Below are 18,179 nucleotides of genomic sequence, written 5' to 3'. Positions count from 1 at the left end.
AAGAAATGGCTATTACTTGACAGGCTTGGTCTAGATTGATGAGGAAGAGACGCCAACGCAGCACAGTTACACCAATGGACTTTTCTTTTCAATGGGTATCATCATCGTAGCTCTCTCTATAAGTCAATAGCCCTTCCTCTAGAGCTAGGTCCGTGCTCTCAATGTGCGACCAGGTCCGACTTAGGGTTATCGTTATAGCTGTCCGAATAAGGCGATTCGATGTGGATCTAGGAAAAAACGGTAGGCGCAGTTAGAACAACGAAACTGTAAAGATACTGCATGCAGCTACAGTAGGGGACAGGCTCGCTGGAATATCTTAGAGCATTCGAGGTCCAGCGCGTGTGCCGTCTGCGTCCAACGTATGTCCAAACGAGGAGGATTGACGGAGGGCCGGTGACTAGAGCATGACCACCGCCATAGTGGCTTCGCTCGACCAGGCCATGGTTTGTTGAGGTGCAAGCACTCATGGAGGAAAAATCCAAGAAGATTCAGATAGTTTTCCGCTTCGGAGAGACATAGGGGAGTTGAGATGCTTTTCTAGGTATAAGCGCCTGCAAAGCCAAATGCTAAGCCTCACTACAGTGTACAGGCCCAACAATTGAATCTGCATAGTTTTGATGCCATAGCCAACCAGGGTCAGACTGAGTTTCCAAAAGGGTTTAGGTGATAAAAGGTGTAAAGTCTCTGTTGCCCGGACAGGAGTGCCCAACTTCCGAAAGTGAGTGAAGCCGCATCGGCAATTGTTGTCTCAAATGAATCTAGACTTTTACTCTTCTGCAACGGCTGATTCTTGTTGCTCATGAGCTTATCGTATGCTGCTCTTGACATATTTCAGAACGAGGGGACGTCCCTGCCCAAGCGAGACAGTAGTCTGTGGTTTTGGCTGATGCTTCCGTGGAATGGCCAAGGCGAGGAGTAGGCAAGAAAGAGTGGGCATTAAACAAAGACACAACACTTCGATATGATAACCGGCTGATAGATTCTCTGCTTTATTCCCATCATCTCCCAAGCCTTTGGCACTAAGGCTCGTGGTGATTAAATCACCTTCCGCCCCCATATCTCCTGTACTCATTTGCAGCCTTGCCCATATAAATAGAGAAAGAGATATCGTTAGCCTTCAGGAGATTCTGGCTTGTCCGAAAGCTTTCTTCTAGCCGCCCGACCTCCAACGCCTTGATTCTAACTTCATACTCCTTCGCGCGTCGTTCCCAGAGCAAAGCCATCGCCACCGGTATTTGTCTTCCTCCCACGGCGGCGTTTGACCTCGAGATAATGCCATTCAATTCCTGCTTCAGACGATCCAAGTCCGCTGTGGCACTGCGTAGATGCTCTTCAATAGCTCGATGCAGTTTTTCGGTCTGCTCGCGACACTTATTCCTTGCAAACCATACTGTAGCAAGATCGGTTACGATTCTTTGGCGCTCCCTTTTTTGCGCTGCTTCGATTTTGATCGTGGCATAAGATTTATCATAGAGGCGGCGCTTGTGAGGGTCCGAGAGGACTTCGTAGGCTTCACCAACCTGGTCATGGTTGCATTAATTGGAATCGAACAGAAACCTTGGAAGAGAGGGCGCTTACCAGCTGGAACTCAGCAGTCGCGTTTGGTGACTTGTTTTTGTCTGGGTGCTTGGCCAATGCAACCTTTCTGTAGGCCAGTTTTATAGTGGATGCATTTGCAGTGTCCGAGATGCCCAGGACAGCATAGTAATCGTGTTGCACTGGAGATGCCGCCATTGTATCTGATATATGGGGGAATTCGGGTTGTTTGCGCAGATGTCCTCCTCGCGGGGAGGGGCGGTGGGTGGAGCTAGGCTATATTGGGCTTAGTGCAGTATTGGTCAGGTACCACTGGCTAGTTCCCGTTGCTAAGCAACATAGGGCTGGTGACTTATATTGACCTGTCATGTGATGCCTTCACACTAATGGAGGTAATAGGCGGCAGATTAGCACAGCTTTGTATCAGCAAGGTTAATAGTCAGGATAAAACACTGAGATCAATCTGCCAAGACTGGAGAAGAGCGCTGTCATAGCTTGCTGCTTATGGACTGTAATTGAGATTCCTGCAGGCTCTGCCACTTGCTTCACTAATCACTGTTATCCGTGCTTGGTCTCCAAGCATCTAAGTAGCGACTCTGACCATGGTCCTCTTAATCAATCAACTTGGCTCGGTAATCTTGGTGATGGTCTTTTGCCGTACCACCGACGATATATACCCTGCAATATGCATCAAAATATACTCTCCAGCTTTGCAAGGGAGTGCAGACGGCTCTGTGGCTTGGTTATATATAGTTCCAACTCGCCATATATCAGCAAGAGCTCATGCAGGAGGAGAGGAGGCATAGTTTGGGCAATTATGTGTCCCGGCCTCAACTCTCGAACGGAGCCGTTGCTTTTTTTTTTGCTTTTTCCTTTTTGCTTTTCTTTTTTCTTTTCTTTTTTTTTTTTTTTCTTGCCGGGATTCAAGAAACGCGAAGCGATATGGTATTCGAACTTGTGCAATGCAGACCGGGCTTGCAAGTCCGTACCAACCAGTGCTGGACAGTCGGAAGCAATGTCCGCGCTGGGATGGCTGGGTGACTCACGGTCGCTCGCCTGAAGGAATGTCAGTCGAATGCTGGGAGATAATCAGAACGCGGGAAGCAAGACGGTTTTTTTTTGGTGGGAGTTTTTATTTTTCGGTGTTTTTTTGGTCTTTTCGTTGGCAAGAGGAATGGACTGAGTGACGAAGTCTCAGCAAAGGGAAGGGCGCGAAAGACTTCACTGATCCCCAGCCCTCTTAAAGCCGGAGACTCCCCCGTTAGCAACCCACTGTTGATTCAGCTCCTCAATCTTAACCTGGAAGGTGGAAAGGCGGCGTTTCCTCGAGAGCGTGCGCTTAGCAATACTCCGCTCGAGGCCTTCGACCTCCGCACGCTTAGCGTTAACATGGTATTTCATCTCGTCGTTTCCGTAGCCGCCGTTAGCAAAGCACTCGGACCATGTTTGCTGTGCGTTGGCAGGGTCGCTGTGGAAGTGAGATCTAGAGAGACAGGCAGCGCGCTGTGCGGCTAGCCGCTCGATCTCGGCCTTCAGCGCAGCGAGGTATGGTTTTTCGCGCTGGAGACGGCTGACCAATGCGGTTTGGCGCTGCTTCTCGCGGTTATCGTGCTTGAGGAAGCTCTTGCGGAGCTCGAGTACTTCGGTTTCGATGCGCGAGAACTCGGCTTCTTGTTTTTGCGCTTGCTCTTGCTCTTGTTCTTGTGACAGGACGGGGTCAGGGGAAAGGTCAGTGAAAAGGTCAGTGAAAAACCCTTGCTCCTGCTCCTGCTCCTGCTCCGGTGGCTCAAAAAAAGGGTCAGTCCATTGGAACTCTTGCTCCCATGCGCCAGGAGCAGGGTCAGTGTGAGCAGAGGACGAAGCAGCGTTAGTTTGTTTGATAAATGGGTAGATTGCAGCGTCATAGTGCGCGCGCCTCGTCTCGTCCATGAGCGTTTCGTAGGCTTCGCCTACGCGCTGGAACTCGGACGTTGCGTCCGGAGACGGGTTTTTGTCAGGGTGCTTGGCTAGAGCCGCGGTTCTGAAGGCCGCTTTGATGCAGGATGCATCGGCAGTCGGGGGGATGCCCAGGACTGCGTAGTAGTCAACGATCACTTGGTTTTGAGCCATGTTTGTGATGGGTCAGGGTAGTGATGGGTTGATGAGGAGGAAAGAGGGGGATGGGGGGATTCTTGGTTAAAATGATTGCCTGACATCAGGTGATTGAAGCTTAAAGGAATCCGGGGTGTAAACCCGTCCAGATGTTCTAGGTTATGGCGTCAATGATTGCGCCTCTTTACGGAGGATGAAGCCGGCGGAGGGGGGTTCCGGCGAGGTGGGTGACTCCCGAGATATCACCAAATAATGAAGCGGAAGTGAAAAGGTAATGAGGTCTGAAGTAATTGTGCCTATGTAGGGAAGTAGTTCAAGCGTCTATATGGCTGGTATACTTAGTCCAGCTGGCCATGGACGAGAGTGAGTTTAATGATAGGTTTCGATCTCTCACCCACTTGGACCAACAAACATCGGTATCAATAAACAGACATGAAAAAGCGGGACTTGAGCCCATCATTCATAGTCCCTTTGCTCAGCTGAAGTGAAGATCTCGATCACATCATGCCTCCTCCTCGCTACGTCCACGCCCACCCCCTCACCCTCTCAAACTCAAAGACCACCCCACTCTGCAACCTCCTCATCTGAGAAATAGTCTTCTCCCTCATAGCTCTTGTAACAAAAACCCTCTGCTCCAGCGCCCGAATCTCAAGTAACAGATCCTGAAACTCCCCGTTTTTCTCACCTAACCGCTCATCAAGCGCGGCAATCTCCACACCCCGCCTCTTCTGCCGCCGCGCAATATCCCCCCTGTGTCGTAGCAGAGATGCAGTGAAAGTGACCACCCACCGCTCGTCCGCGGCTTTCTCGCGAGTGATCCGCTCTTGCTCCTCGAGTATCTTTGTGAGCTCTTCATGCGTTCGGACTAGTTTCTCCCTGGCCTCATCTAGTGTTCTCTGGGCGCTGAGCTGCTGGTTGTGGGCGCGCTGCTCGGTGGCTTTCAAACTGGCTATCTCTTTCTTTATCCAGGTCTCTATGGGTGGTTGCTCCGATGAGGCAGGAGTAGGGGGTGCGTAAGCGGGGGTGGGAGTGGGAGGGCGGGCGTAAGCAGAGGCAGAGGTATGTTGACTGCATATGCTGGAATCGTATGTTCGGCGCTTCGTCTCATCGACCAGTGTCTCGTAGGCCTCGGATATCTAGACATGCTAAAGTGTTAGTTTGATAAGTCATTGAAAGCAAAGACAAGGTGAAAAAGAGGCCGGTGTCGAGGCTTACCAGCTGAAACTCCGCAGTCGCATTAGCATCCTTGTTTCGGTCGGGGTGCTTGGTGAGCGCTAGCTTCCTATATGCTGCTTTAATAGTGCCAGAGTCTGCGGTTGGCTGGACTCCGAGGACTGCGTAGTAGTCGCGATGAGGCCGTAGGGGCATTGTGCCTGCCAGCCTGGGGTTGTTGACTTTGTTCTAGATTGAGAGATCGACTGAATGGCGGGCGGGGCGGCTGGAACGGGGCCGCGGTCGGGAAGAGCCGCATGGTGGGGAAGGGATCCACACTTCATGTGACTCGATGTGGCTGTGCATGAGCCTCGAGGTACAAAGTACAAACTGTGCCAAGTTGTCGCACATGGCAGAGGAGACATCCATGGATAGATGGATCAGTCTATTGGTCAGAATGGATCAATATACTCCGTACTCCAAGGGGATTGATTTCTTGGCAAGCGTCTATGATCCGTGTGACTAAAACTGCAGGAGATACATTGGACATGAAGGCCCTGTCTAGTGCTACCAAGGATTGAAATTATGGATTCCCATGACCGCTCGAAAAATTCAAGATAACTATAATCTGGTCGAAAGATCTTGACATATGCATGTGGATGTAGAATCCATACCGATAACCTTGGAATATTATCTGGGTTACAATATTCGACCAAGCAACTATTGCTACTTCCAAAAGTAGGCCACGTTCTTAACCCGAATTCTTCTCCTTCTCCTTCTCTTTCTCCTTCTCCTTCTCCTTCTCCTTCTCCTTCCCCTTCTCCTCCCCCTTCCCCTTCCCCTTCCCCTTCCCAACCCCCCTCCAAACGGCCCTCCACCCCTCCTTCCTCACCTTCTCCGCCCACTCACGCTCAACCCCCTCAATCTCCCTTCTAGCATCATCCAACTCGTCTCCAAGCCCCTCAACTTCCCTGCCCAGATCCCAAGACCTCAGCCACGCATCGTGACTCTCTCTCTCCTTCCTCCGCCGCAACTTAACCAGCTCACCCAGCTGCGCCTCCCACTCCTCCCGCTGAACCCTAAGCTCCTCTCTTCCTTTTTTGCCTAGTAGATACTTCGCCGCGAATTTCGCGACCCTCGTCTCATCAGCTTCGAGGTTCCCAACGACGTGAAATATATCCGTGAATAAATGTCGGAGCTCCGAGTCCAGTTTCTCGATCCGTTGCTCCGCGGCGTCGCGCTCTGTTTGGGCTTCGGTGCGGCGCTTGCGGAGGGTCTCTTGCTCTGCTGTTAGAGTTGCGAGAAGCTCGTCTTTCTCGGCTTCGGTTGTTGGCGGTGTTCGTCTTTGCGGTTTTGGCTTTGGGCGCGGCGGTGGGGCCCGGTATGAGTGGGAGGTGTTTTCTTGCGCGGAATGCGCATGGCCGCTGTGAGCCCCGGTATTGTTTTTGGTATCCTTGGTGGTGGTGGTGCTCGCGCTATTGCTCAGATCATAATCGTAGTGCTGGCGCTTATGCCTGTCGATTAGGGTCTCGTATGCTTCGGAGATCTACGGTAAGCAAGGCGCGTAAGCCAAACGATCGGCAATTGAGTGAGATAAGGTAAGGCGCATTACTAGCTGGAACTCGGCGGTCGCATTGGGGCTCTTGTTCCGATCGGGGTGGTTCGTGAGCGCTAAAGCTCTATATGCCGCTTTGATAGTGGTGGCGTCTGCGGTTTTTTCGACGCCCAGGATATCGTAGTAAGTGCGGCCGTGTTCAGTTGGAGGCATTGGTTATTGTATATTATTGGCAGGAATGAGAAAGGCTGTGGAATGTGCGGAGGGGTCTTGGTGTTTATATAGACGTGATCCTGCGCCCCGCGCTAAGTTAGCGTCTTGGATGGATAAACTTTAACCTCACCATAAGAAATGGCGTATATTGAGTAAACTAGGGGCCTTGGTCTATATATTTGCGATTTCATATTGCCCAATCAGACACCCCGGGTCCCCATTCTTCCCGGGGCCGTTCAGAGAACTTGCGCCACCAAAAGTTGTTCAGCATCCTCTCGATTCTATACAATGTCGACCCGGGAAGCGGTGGGTCCTCGTCCTCGATAAAAGAAAGCGCACGGAGGATCTGGGGCCCCAAAACACTAAAGGGGATATTCCCCTTGCGGTCAATGGCATCGATGAGGTCAACCAAAAGAGCGAGGTTTCCTCCGCGGACCACAGCTTGCAGTAGCGGGCAATCCTCGTCCTCCGATTCATAGCATGGATCTGCGCCACGGTCGAGCAGAACCCTCGTTGCGTGGATCGGGTCCATTCTGGAGTTTTGCACAACGGATAAGAGGGGTGTTCGATCGAAGGGGCCGCGGCTCTCCATGTCGACGCCCTGCTGGAGGAGCCAGTCGACCGTTGCCCCGGCAGCGTGGTAGTCTTCGACGCATGCTGCGTTCTCGAAAAGACGGTATCCATTGCAGTGTATGCGAGCGTCGAAGCCGATTTCCTTCAGGCATTCGAAGAGCGCAACGTTACCCTCGAGAGCAGCTGCTTGCAGGTAGAAGCTATCATCATAATCTGAGCCCTTGCCGACGGGTACAGGGCGATGGCCATGAGCAAATACAGTGCGGACAATGGCCTCGTTGCTTTTTGCAAGAACTATAGGAAACGATTTGGTGGTTGAACACTCTGAATCAAGCCGGGAACCACGGAGCTTGAAGTCGAGGCCCGCGTCTATCAGGATCTGGAGCTTTGCTGGATCCCCGGCAAGCATAACGGCCTCCAGATCTAGTTCATGCGGATCTGCCTCGTGATCTAGGAGAAGCTTGAAGATGGCATCATGCGGGATAGCATCGTTCAGTATGTAATGCACTTCGGAGATGTAGAGGCTGGCATTATGTTCTAACAAGACTCGTACCACGTCCTCGTGGCCCTGCTCCACGGCATGTCGCAGGGGACTGATCAAGGGGTGATCGTAATCATGATTGTCGCGGTTTGGGTTTGCTCCGTGGGATAAGAGCAGACGGACAATATCCACATGACCGTTTTTGGCAGCGTACAGCAATGGGGTAACAAAATGGGTTTCCTCCTCAGTTTGCCGTGTCACTGAATAAGAGTTGGCATCCCAGCCCCGATTAATTAACTCGGTGATGATTGGAGTCAAGCCAGTTCCAGCAGCAAGAAGCGCAAGCTGTTCTGGTTCGAGTTCACTATCCGGCATAGCCTGCAAATGCCTTAGCAAAAGCTTAACAGTGCTAGCATGATTCATGTATGCAGCATGTACAAGCAGATTGTAGCGCACGCTGGCACCATGATCAAGCAAACACTGGATGATATCAATGCGGCCCTCCTGCACTGCAGCAGAAATGGGCAGGATACCATTTGGACCCTTGTCGAGATCTGCCCCTCTCTGAAGCAAGAATTTCACGGTATCGATATGTCCGCGAGAAGCAGCAAAATACAGCGCGGTAAGCCCATGATTATCTGTAGCATTAACGTCAGCGCCGGCATCGACAAGGACCCTCACGACCTCATGACGTCTCCAATAGACGGCTTGTATCAAAGCGGGAGGCTCGTCATCGCTTCCCGGGGGTGTTTCTATTTTCGCTCCTGACTCCAGGAGCAGACGGACGGTGGATTGATGGCCGGAATTGGCTGCATTCGCCAATAGCGTGCTGCTGATGCTGTAGGGATCTGCGAGGTTGCCTCGGTAGTGCATCGGAGCATTGAGGTCCACCCCGCGCTCTATGAAAAGCTTCAAAAGATGATCGTGGCCGTTGCAAGCAGCTGAAGCCGCGTCATATACAGTGGGGGTTGCGCCGGCTTTCAAGGCTTTTTGGACAACCGGCTCCTGGCCGTGCGTCGATGCCCATCTAAGGGCCAACCTGCTTCCGGACACCACGTCATGCCGATAAAGAAAAGGATTCAAGAGGTGGTAGAAGCGACAAGAGACGCGTGAAAAATTGTTGATCTGATTTTCGTACTCGAGAAACTCGGCAATCATGAGGATCAACTCGGCAGGAAGGCTCGAGAGGGGCGACGCGTCCGTCGAAGACGCGATCAGACCGGGCATCGTGAAGCAGGGTTGAATATGGACCAACAAGGAGACCGGGGGCTCCTTAAATGCTTTGGGTCAAGGTGAACCAGTACATCGAAGTCCGGACTGCACGACTTAAGGAGGTGGTTGTAGAAGGAGAGCCGGACCGGACCTCGAAGAAACGCGAGAAATGGATAAAACACAAGAATGGGACGTGTGGATAATGACAACATCACACAGCCAATTAGATCAGTCTCAAACAGTGACAGAAGGGAAAAAACTATGGATCCCAGATCAAGCTGCTTGGGTCCGCGCTGATTGGCCGTGGAAGGCCATACGGAACAGATTCGTCAGGACAAATAGTTACAAGGCGTATCATGGGACAGGGTCTGAAGGCCTTTACTTGGAAGTTTGCTATTTCCTTATACTTAGAAGAACAAGGTAGGGGGCAGGTGTATAGTATCACACGACCCTCGAGGATATATATAGCCAATGTCAGCTGTCTAAATAACCAAATTGTGCACTGAAGCTGTTCAGAAATGCTAGCAGAACAGGCTGGGCTGGGATAATATGCAGGCCCGAGACGCCACCAAGGTACGGTATAGGCTTGGAATATAGTGACAAGTAGGCCAAAATCATTTCATTCACCTACCTAAGTGAAGCACCAACCTGCATTCAATAGTCGCATGCTTACCTCTGTATCGAAAGCCTCACCCTCTCTTCACGATCCTCCCGCAACCTTTCAGCCTCCGCCTCCGTCCTCATAACAGCATCATAACATCCGGCACTTAGCAACTCTCAGCCCACAGGATTCTGCATGAGATGCCAGAACCAGCTTACCACCGCAAGATCTACCAAGGCGCAACTTCGCCACTCAAACACCTCGTACCTCCCTTCCCCTAACCTCACAAGTACCATCTCATCCGCAAATCCACCGTCCACTAAAGAGAAAAGGCTATCTATTCAAGAAAAACCTTCGCTGTGAGCCATATCGGACACGACCGCACTGCTCTTCTCCTGCCAACGGTTTTTCTGCCACGTAGGTAAAACACAACTCAGAGTGACGAGTCCCGCGAACTATATTCCGGAACGCGCCTTCCGGCTGCCACAGAAGAAAAGGTTGCAGGGGAATATTTGGGGTAGACAATTAGAAAAGCAGCGGAGGATGACGGCAAGAGAGGGGGGAGAGCTGGGGGCTCTGGATGGGTAGCTGAGTTGGTGCTCCTGGGCTGCTGGACCCTGACTCAAGGGCATGAATGCAACGGAATCTACTTTGATGAATATCAAACCTGGATACTTGGCCGTGGCCGAATTTCTGGCTACGGTAGTCTAAAGCTGGATTTCATCAGACATTTCAAGTTTCATCCACACTAAAGTGTAGTACGAATTTTGATTACGACCCAATATAGCCTCTTATACTTTGAATTCATTATACGGACGGGGCAACAGCAAGCTTAATCCATAAAACAAATGCATTAGGGTCGTTAACACGATCTCTAGGGACTTCCGTGCTCAACCAAGCAAAAATATCAACCTTCACGCCCTATCCTCGTTTTCCCTAGCCTCTTTTAATCTCCGCGTAAGATAACGCTGGAGATGCACCCAACTTGGAGTATCCGAGGCCAATTCGTGTTGACGCTGCGTGGTAATCGAAAGAGCGCGGAGAAGCTGCGGCTGGACCACATTAAAGGGAGTGCCAAAGTTGTCGATATACGAGAGGAGCTGAGGCACCGCGCGACGCGGCACCTCATGGCTCAAGATCAAAGTTAGCGGACAGTCCCCATCCTCGTTCTCAAAGCATGGGTCCGCGCCTCGGTCAAGCAGGATCTTGGCGGCGTGAGGGGGATAGTCTGTGTAGTCTGCGACGACCTCCATCAATGCAGTACGGTTAAAGTAACCAAGTGCGTTGATATCCACGCCTTGCTGAAGAAGGAAGTCAACGGTGGAGGCGGCAGTATATTTACTTTCTTGCACTACCGCCCACTGAAGCAGCTCTCCTTGCAACTTGTCCTGACAGACATCGAAGCCACGTTCTATGAGAAGCCGTAGGAGTACGCGATTTCCTTTGAGAACGGCCGCCATTATGTATTCGTGCTCACTGGGTTGGGGGCTGAAGCCCAACTGGAATACCTTTCGAATGATAGGTGCCCGACAGTCTGCAAGAGTAGCATGGAAGGGAAAAAGACACCATCTTGCACTCAAAGTGGGATCATTGAACCTGGTAAAGTCCAGGCCTTTGTCGACCATGGCCTGAAGTTTCGGCAAATCTCCATCCATGAGAATACTGTCCAGATCTGGAGCAAATAGATCAACGCCGTGGTCTTCTAGGAGGTTGCGAATGACAGTGTGAGTGATAGCCGCCGGACATATGTGACTCCTATCAGGATCGAGCACTCTGGCCCCATTCTGCAGCAAGAGCTGGACCACGTCCTCGCGGTGCTCTTGAACAGCGAGCCGTAATGGATTACCACCTCGGCTTTCGTCGGGGTCCGCACCACGGGATAAAAGGAGTTGCACAATACTTGCATGGCCATGTTTTGCTGCCAATGCTAATGGCGTATCATAGCAAACTTGCTGTCCCCAGGTCTGCGGCAGTGGCGAAGAATTGACATCCCAACCCTGGTCAATTAACTCTGCGAGGATGTCGGTCAAACCGTTTTTGGCGGCCAGAAGGGCGACCTGGCCTTCCTCTTCAAAGTTATTCCTAGCGGCCTGTGGGTAGTTCATATGTCTCAGGAGGACCTCAACGACGTTTGCATGACAGCGATAGTATGGACCGTGGACCAGTCCCAAGCTTGTACGTGCACCGTGGGTAAGCAAGCACTGAATGACCTCCACGTGGTTCTCTAATGCAGCCAACTTAAGAGGCTCGGAAGTACTGTCCCCCCAGTTAGGATCGGCTCCTCTTTGGAGCAAGAATTTTACCAGATCAACATCCCCTCTATATGCAGCCGCAGAGAGGGCGGTAGAATTATGATTTGCAAAGTTGACGTCGGCGCCAGCGTCAACAAGGACCTTCACAACCTCAAGGTGGCCGCGAGAACTCGCCAGATGCAGAAAGTGCCTGTCGCCGTATGCATTATGAACGTCTATTCTCGCCCCAGACTCCAAGAGAAAACGGACGGTGGATGCATGTCCGTGCTTGACTGCAGTTCCCAGGACTGTGCTGCAAAGAGGGGACCTGCTCCAATCGATGGGGACACGTTCCACCTCCAAATTGAAGTCCAACCCGTGTTCGCACAGGAGCTTCAAAATATGATCATAACCTTTCCAAGCAGCGATAGCCGCCCCGAACGCGGATGGTTTAATACCAGCCTTCAATGATTTTCGGGCAGTCGGTTCTTTGCCGTTTCGAACGGCCCACGCAAAGGCGGAAGCGCGCCCATGTAGCACGTTGTACCGGTACAGATACGGATTCAATATGCTGTAGAGGCGACGAGACACTCGCGAGAAGTTATAAATCTGTCCTTGACTTTCAAGAAAGCCGGCGATGGTGACGATCGGCTCGGGAGCGAGGGTCGAAAAGGGAGACGAGTCAGCTGAATGGAGGATATGCGCAGACATTGCGACGCTGACAGATCGAAGCTTGTCAATTTACGCGGAGTAGGGGCTGAGAGAGGCAAGTATGAACTGCGGCGAGCGAGTGATGTCCGGGTGGCAGGTAGTCTGGAGGGGTGTGATGACAGATTAAAGGCGGAAGGAACAGGGTCCAAGTTGTCAAAACAACACGATCATAGCGGGGTCCATTGAGAAGCGTATCCAATGAGATTGACACGTAAAAGTGGTCTATCTCAACAAGAGTGCGCTACCCTAGGGACGGAGTATGGATGGATCGCAAATCGACCTGCTCAGAATCGCGCTGATTGGCCGTGGACGACAAATATCGGTGCAAACCTGCATATTGCCATACTGAAGAGATTGGTCGGGACAAATACCCAAAGGCGCGTGATGAGACAGAGGGCCTGAGAGCCTTGAGGTGCGGGCCCCGGGGCAAGTGTGTGACATGCACCATCTGGGCCGCATATAATCGAGATCCATCTGTTCGGATAGCCGCTTTGTGTGGTTGTGCTACCAGACATTGCTACCAGAACAGGTGGTGCTCGGATGACGTGCAGGGGTGAGGTATGCAATAGTCCCAACTACCATGGGCCAACCCCCACCTGACTCGAAAGGCAAAGGCTGCAAGTGTGCAACGATGCTCACGGTGCTTGGAAACAACATCAAGATGGCGTATTCCACGAGAAGCTAGCCTCGTCGCAGCTTCAGAGCGCCACTCCCCCTAGTCCCTCTGTTTATTTGGGTCCTCGATCACAACGGTTATTGCAATGGTGATGGCACTCGTCGGCCGCAACAGTCTCCTCTCCATGGCCCAGGATGTCGTGTCATTGCCAGGACACCGGATCGTAGCTCGCCGCCGCCTTGCTCTTGGATTATGTGGTATTTCGGGCGCGCTCGGGGTTTTCGGTGTATGATTTGGCCGTTTAGAATGAGCCGCAAAGCTGTCGTATGGAGTCGTGGCAGTGTTAACTGTGTTGATCGCCTAATTTGCTGAAGTGTTTGGGCCCGAGAAGCGATGCTGGTGTCTTTCTGGCTTTTTCTTGGGTTGGGTCAGCTATCCATCGCTGCGGTATATCAAGAGGAGGGTGTCAGGCCAATAAGTACCATTTGATTCAATTGCTACGCTTGAGAGCGTTCTGTAAGAAGGGGATCGGAAGGTGATGCCCTTGGCAGAAAGAAGAGGTGCACGAGTTGACCGGGGAGACGCTGGAAACCCCGCACCGCAGGCGGAGGGTCCCGACTTTGACAGCCGCCAGGCATCCCCAGCTCCTTCCCTAATTGAACCTTTTCAACTTTCACGTCCTTATAACCAATGGCACAACCGGCCTAGGCTACCATTGCCCTGTCAATCCAAATCTCATCCGTTCAAAGCGTAGGACAGAGCTAATCCAGTCTATATGAACCAACTTTATCAATTGGAGTGTATAGCTGGCCTATTGCCCTTTAGTCAATTAATACCTTTGGTCTAGCGATGCGTTAAAATATCGAGTGGTTTGGCACCACCAGCATCAATATATATATGTATATATATATATATGCCCGGAAGCGAGCTCATTATAATCCACTGACCATGTAACTACTAGCACGCCGATGAAACCAGGGAACAGTTGAACTGACCATGGTCCCGTACGGCAAGAAGCACACAGGGAGTATATGTATGCGGATAAATATACGAGCTCTTCTAAACACGGTCAAGATGTCGGGGTTCGCCGACATTCAGATTGATCTGGCCCGGGGCCAGAATGCGGGGCCCCGGGGTAGACACCCAAACGGGACAGGGACCCGGCGCCATGTGGTGAGCGGGCCTGTCCTTTGACTTCATTACTAAGGAGACAAGATCTCATTATTAACTCATTATTATTCTTATATGTGACTCGTCTCATCTTAGCTCATGGACGTGGACGGAGGTAGGATCAAACACGACCCTAATTATGTACTCAACACAACCCCCATTTTCAACACGAATCTCACTGCTTCGACGAGATCCCAAACTCCTCATTCTCAGCAATCTTCTCAACCGGGTTCGCCGTCTTGTTCATGCCGTTGTTCCCAACAACCTCCGCAGCACCGTTCTCCTCATTCTCAGCCATCTCAGTAAGGAAGAACTCCTCCTTGTCGATGTGGCGGAACATCCAGTAAAAGACCGCCGTGAGGACGAAGCCCACGATCGCTGGGCCGCCGAGGTCCCACGTAAGATATGGATCCCTGATCACGGCGGAACAGGCGAGGCCGATCGCGTAGGCCACGGCCGTGTTGAGCAGGTTGATGGCGGAGACGAGACCGCGCATGTTCTTGGGGGCGCGGGAGTAGGCGATGGCGTAGGCGGGGACGTTGATGAAGAGCTCGGAGATACCGCCGATGGCGTAGGGGATGGCGATCCACTGGGATTGTTAGTACGGGGATAAGAATAATGATATGGAAGGGATAGGTTGTGGACAATGACATACCCAGACGGTGATGGGAGCAACGAGCGCGTTTCCATTCTCGTCGACGCAGGTGTCTGAAGATCCCCACTTCCCGCATGGGCCGAGCTTGTAGGCGTAGTTGTTGAGCACGGTATATCCGACACCAGCGACGGAGGACAGGAGGAGACCCGTTGCCATACGCGCCACAGGTCCGTAGTTGATCTTGTAGCGGCGCAGAAGAGGGTAGAGTCCGTAGTTGAGGATCGGGGCGAAAACGATGATACTGAGTGGGTTCATGTTTGACAGCAGGTCGTTGGGCACACCGTTGGTCTTGAGCATCGTGGAGGTGTAGTTTGCGGCGCTGCCAATGCCGTTGTCATTGATGAATTGGATCGGGAAGAAGCAGAAGATTCCGGTTGCCTGGAATGTGCGGCGGACATCCTCGACGAATTGGTCGTTCCAGCGGGTGGGGATGTTGAGGCCTTTGGCGGCGATGACAGAGGGCTTTGCGGCGTCCCAGAACCCGTGGCGGCCGATGCGGAAGATCCCACCGCGGGAAAGACAGATCTTCAGGACGCGGACAACGTTGGGAAGGTCACTGCCTCCGGGAGGGAAGAGGACGAGGCGCTTGCGGAGCCAGAGCTGTGTTGCATTAACAACCAGTTCGCGGACGTCCGGAAAGAGAACATACCAGCATAAGAGGCAGAGGAATGTACAGGAACAGCGGCAGGATAAACGCCAGCCACCAGCCGACGTACTTCTCAGCGTAGGAGGTGGCAGTCTGCATGAAGCCACCGATATTGATGAGCAGATAGAACCACAGCATGGTGCGCTCCGATGTGGCCTCTGGGTCGACAATGACACGCTCGCCGCTGGCAAGGACCTTGATCTTGGCTTTGTCGCGGGGCATCTGGTCGAGAAGAAGCGGGGAAACGTTGGGCTTGAACATGGCTGCGCTGGTCAGTATCAAATCTCGGTAATGCCCAAACACGGGGTAGACGTACAAGCACCAACCGAGAGCATATACAGCGAGAGAAAGTATGGGGCCTTGGCACCGCCATTCGCGAGCAATTTTGGCGCAGTTGCACCAACCATGAGAACGTGCGCAACACCGAACACGGCCACACCGTACAAGATCATCTTGAAGCGGCCAGTGAAGGCATCGGACAGGTAACCGAAAAACATGGGCAGAAGATATGCCAACATGCTGAAGGACTGGCTGACGGCATTGGCCTTCACCGTGCCCATACCCAACGCACCAGCAGTATCTTGCGTCCCCCGCGCAGGAGCACCGTATCCATTTCCGCCAACAGGCATCGGTCTGTTCACAAAATTTGAGATGAGCCTGCGTCGGGGTCAGTTTGAGTATATTTGTTCTTATATTGAAAGGGCTCAACCTACCCGGACACACCGAGGTACGAGGCGCGCTCGCAGAACTCGGCGACACAGATGAAGTAGGCCACTGTCGGAATAGAGCCGGGAATGCGGCGGAGGGTCTTGAGCTCCTCGTCAGTGGGCTCTTCGTACTCGGAGACGGCGACGACATCTTCGACAGCGGGGACGCCGGTCTTCTCGGTGGACGCTGGTGGTGTTAGCTGGAGCTGGGAAAAGAGGCAAGGGAGCATACCCATTGTGCAGGTGGAGGCAGTACACAAATACGTTGAGAAGCGTGCCTGAGAAGCGTACGGACCTGAGGGGAAACGATCGTCAGGACTCAGGACAGTTTAAATACCTTTCGAGCGTGTCCGGGGAGCGAGGATGGCGTGCTATCTGTGGTGGTCTCCAGGATGTAACACTACCCCGTCCTTATCGGCCAATGGCGACGCTAGACGGCGCTAGACCAGAGCGATAAGGGGCCAGCCTATCACGCGATCAGCAAATGCCATTGCCCAAGCACTCTTAGTGCGTTCAAGCACGCCTAGCACGCTTAGCTGCTCTTAGCTCTATAGCGGGCGTCTTATAACTTATGGCCGCCTGTCTCGGAGATTTCGGCTGAACGTGGCGTTGGGTTGCATTCTTTATCACCAGTTTAGATTAACTGCGGTTCGCTTCGGCTTCTCGACAGATTGCACGCGTCTGATACGATCGTTCGTGTCGGTTCTCTTCACCAGGTCATATTTCCAATGCTTAATCTAAGGCGCTCCACCCAGTGGCGACTGCGACTGACTCGATTGGCGATATCGGCTTTTCGGACAATTCCGCTTGCCAGGCTCCAGCCTCCAGCCGTCAAAGAAACGTACCCACTGCGATAACGTTGGCAACTCCACCAAGGAACACCCCACCACCACCACGCCCGACACCCCGGGACACGTCCCAGGGGCCAGCTGGGAGAGCGTCCCCAGCAGTAACATCACTCGCAGTGGCCTCATCGGAGCCCGCGGCCGTTGTGGGCCAGTAGCCTGCGTACTAGCGGGTTCAGCAATGGTTCCTGGCGATAAGGAGAGGTCGCTGGACGTTGTGCTCCCTACCCAAGGGTCATCGGGCACTAGGATTGTGCTGGTGCTTTCGTCTTCCGCAGCGATGTGCGTCATGTTGCTTGCTCTTCCCAGGCCACAGTATGGACGCGGGTATCATTGGAGCTGGGCCAAGTGAGGAGGTAGGTCGTCGCTGTGGCATCATGCTCCTTGCTGATAAGATAGAGTGCAACAGAGTGGATAAGGATGAATGCCGGTGTCCCGAATTCGCGATTATCGAGGCCTGAACGGAAACCAGTGGGTCGTGTGGTTCTAGCTGGGGAAGAACATGGAGCTGATGGTGCTTGCGGCTGAGGCGAACCAGGCCAGAGCCGGTATCCTGAGGGGGGATTGGAGATGCACCTGCATTTTGCTTGTTCTCGAGTCGACACAATCTTGTACGATTGGCTGTTTAAATTCCAGACCTCGGTCCGCGCTCCAGCTGATGTTCAACCTTTGATCATTTGACTGCCTTTGTTCTCAAGCACACCTTTGACTTACAAAAAGAGACGCAACTAAATCAACGGCGAAGAATTCGCGTTCGTTAGAAGATCAGGGGCAGAGCAGTCAAAAACACAGCGCAACCAAGATCCCCATACTTCCGGTTAGTTGTCAATGGCATGGCACATTAGCAGCGGTTATTTCACAGTTTTCGGTGGACAGCATCTTAACAGTAAGATAAAATACATATGTTCCCAATAGTAAGCTATCGACAAGCCTCAGAGTTGCTGGGATTATAACAAGCAGGGTCATTAGGTATTACACGAGCAAGCTGGGGTGGCGCAACCGACACTTTACACGTTACTGACTTTACGGTACCGGCCCCCAGAACCACGGTCCACATGCATGGCGCGAAGCTAAAGCACAAGCGAGCCCAATCATTCTATTTATCACCATGTGGCGTCCAGAATCGCCCCGTTGGGACTAGTTCGGATCGGATCACTCCGCCTGGACCCTGACTTGGTTGCATT

At 52.4% G+C, this 18,179-nt stretch overlaps 7 protein-coding genes across 7 annotated transcripts; all 7 read right to left on the bottom strand.

Moving 5' to 3' along the window:
- Positions 1-1,040: 1,040 nt before the first annotated feature.
- DSM5745_09748 (uncharacterized protein) lies at positions 1,041-1,734 on the bottom strand (the record flags this gene model as incomplete). The annotated part of the gene is made up of 2 exons (XM_026751764.1): positions 1,041-1,520; positions 1,579-1,734. 2 exons carry the CDS (start codon positions 1,732-1,734, stop codon positions 1,041-1,043), a joined length of 636 nt encoding a protein of 211 aa, XP_026599496.1.
- Positions 1,735-2,757: 1,023 nt separating this feature from the next.
- DSM5745_09747 (J domain-containing protein) lies at positions 2,758-3,645 on the bottom strand (the record flags this gene model as incomplete). Its single annotated transcript, XM_026751763.1, has 1 exon — positions 2,758-3,645. The coding sequence occupies one exon, from the start codon at positions 3,643-3,645 to the stop codon at positions 2,758-2,760; it is 888 nt and encodes a 295-aa protein (XP_026599495.1).
- Positions 3,646-4,145: 500 nt separating this feature from the next.
- DSM5745_09746 (uncharacterized protein) lies at positions 4,146-4,995 on the bottom strand (the record flags this gene model as incomplete). Its single annotated transcript, XM_026751762.1, has 2 exons — positions 4,146-4,763; positions 4,843-4,995. The coding sequence occupies 2 exons, from the start codon at positions 4,993-4,995 to the stop codon at positions 4,146-4,148; spliced, it is 771 nt and encodes a 256-aa protein (XP_026599494.1).
- Positions 4,996-5,530: 535 nt separating this feature from the next.
- On the bottom strand, positions 5,531-6,547 carry DSM5745_09745 (uncharacterized protein; the record flags this gene model as incomplete). Its single annotated transcript, XM_026751761.1, has 2 exons — positions 5,531-6,325; positions 6,392-6,547. The coding sequence occupies 2 exons, from the start codon at positions 6,545-6,547 to the stop codon at positions 5,531-5,533; spliced, it is 951 nt and encodes a 316-aa protein (XP_026599493.1).
- Positions 6,548-6,734: 187 nt separating this feature from the next.
- On the bottom strand, positions 6,735-8,828 carry DSM5745_09744 (uncharacterized protein; the record flags this gene model as incomplete). The annotated part of the gene is made up of 1 exon (XM_026751760.1): positions 6,735-8,828. One exon carries the CDS (start codon positions 8,826-8,828, stop codon positions 6,735-6,737), a length of 2,094 nt encoding a protein of 697 aa, XP_026599492.1.
- Positions 8,829-10,328: 1,500 nt separating this feature from the next.
- On the bottom strand, positions 10,329-12,356 carry DSM5745_09743 (uncharacterized protein; the record flags this gene model as incomplete). The annotated part of the gene is made up of 1 exon (XM_026751759.1): positions 10,329-12,356. One exon carries the CDS (start codon positions 12,354-12,356, stop codon positions 10,329-10,331), a length of 2,028 nt encoding a protein of 675 aa, XP_026599491.1.
- Positions 12,357-14,317: 1,961 nt separating this feature from the next.
- DSM5745_09742 (putative MFS peptide transporter) lies at positions 14,318-17,286 on the bottom strand (the record flags this gene model as incomplete). The annotated part of the gene is made up of 8 exons (XM_026751758.1): positions 14,318-14,731; positions 14,798-15,397; positions 15,447-15,706; positions 15,760-16,100; positions 16,157-16,356; positions 16,597-16,673; positions 16,996-17,161; positions 17,224-17,286. 8 exons carry the CDS (start codon positions 17,284-17,286, stop codon positions 14,318-14,320), a joined length of 2,121 nt encoding a protein of 706 aa, XP_026599490.1.
- Between the last annotated feature and the right edge of the window lie 893 nt (positions 17,287-18,179).

Source organism: Aspergillus mulundensis (assembly GCF_003369625.1).
Source record: "Aspergillus mulundensis strain DSM 5745 chromosome Unknown scaffold_13, whole genome shotgun sequence".
Taxonomy (NCBI): domain Eukaryota; kingdom Fungi; phylum Ascomycota; class Eurotiomycetes; order Eurotiales; family Aspergillaceae; genus Aspergillus; species Aspergillus mulundensis.
The sequence above is the reverse complement of the archived record's forward strand: the minus strand, read 5'-3'. Positions and strand labels throughout refer to the sequence as shown.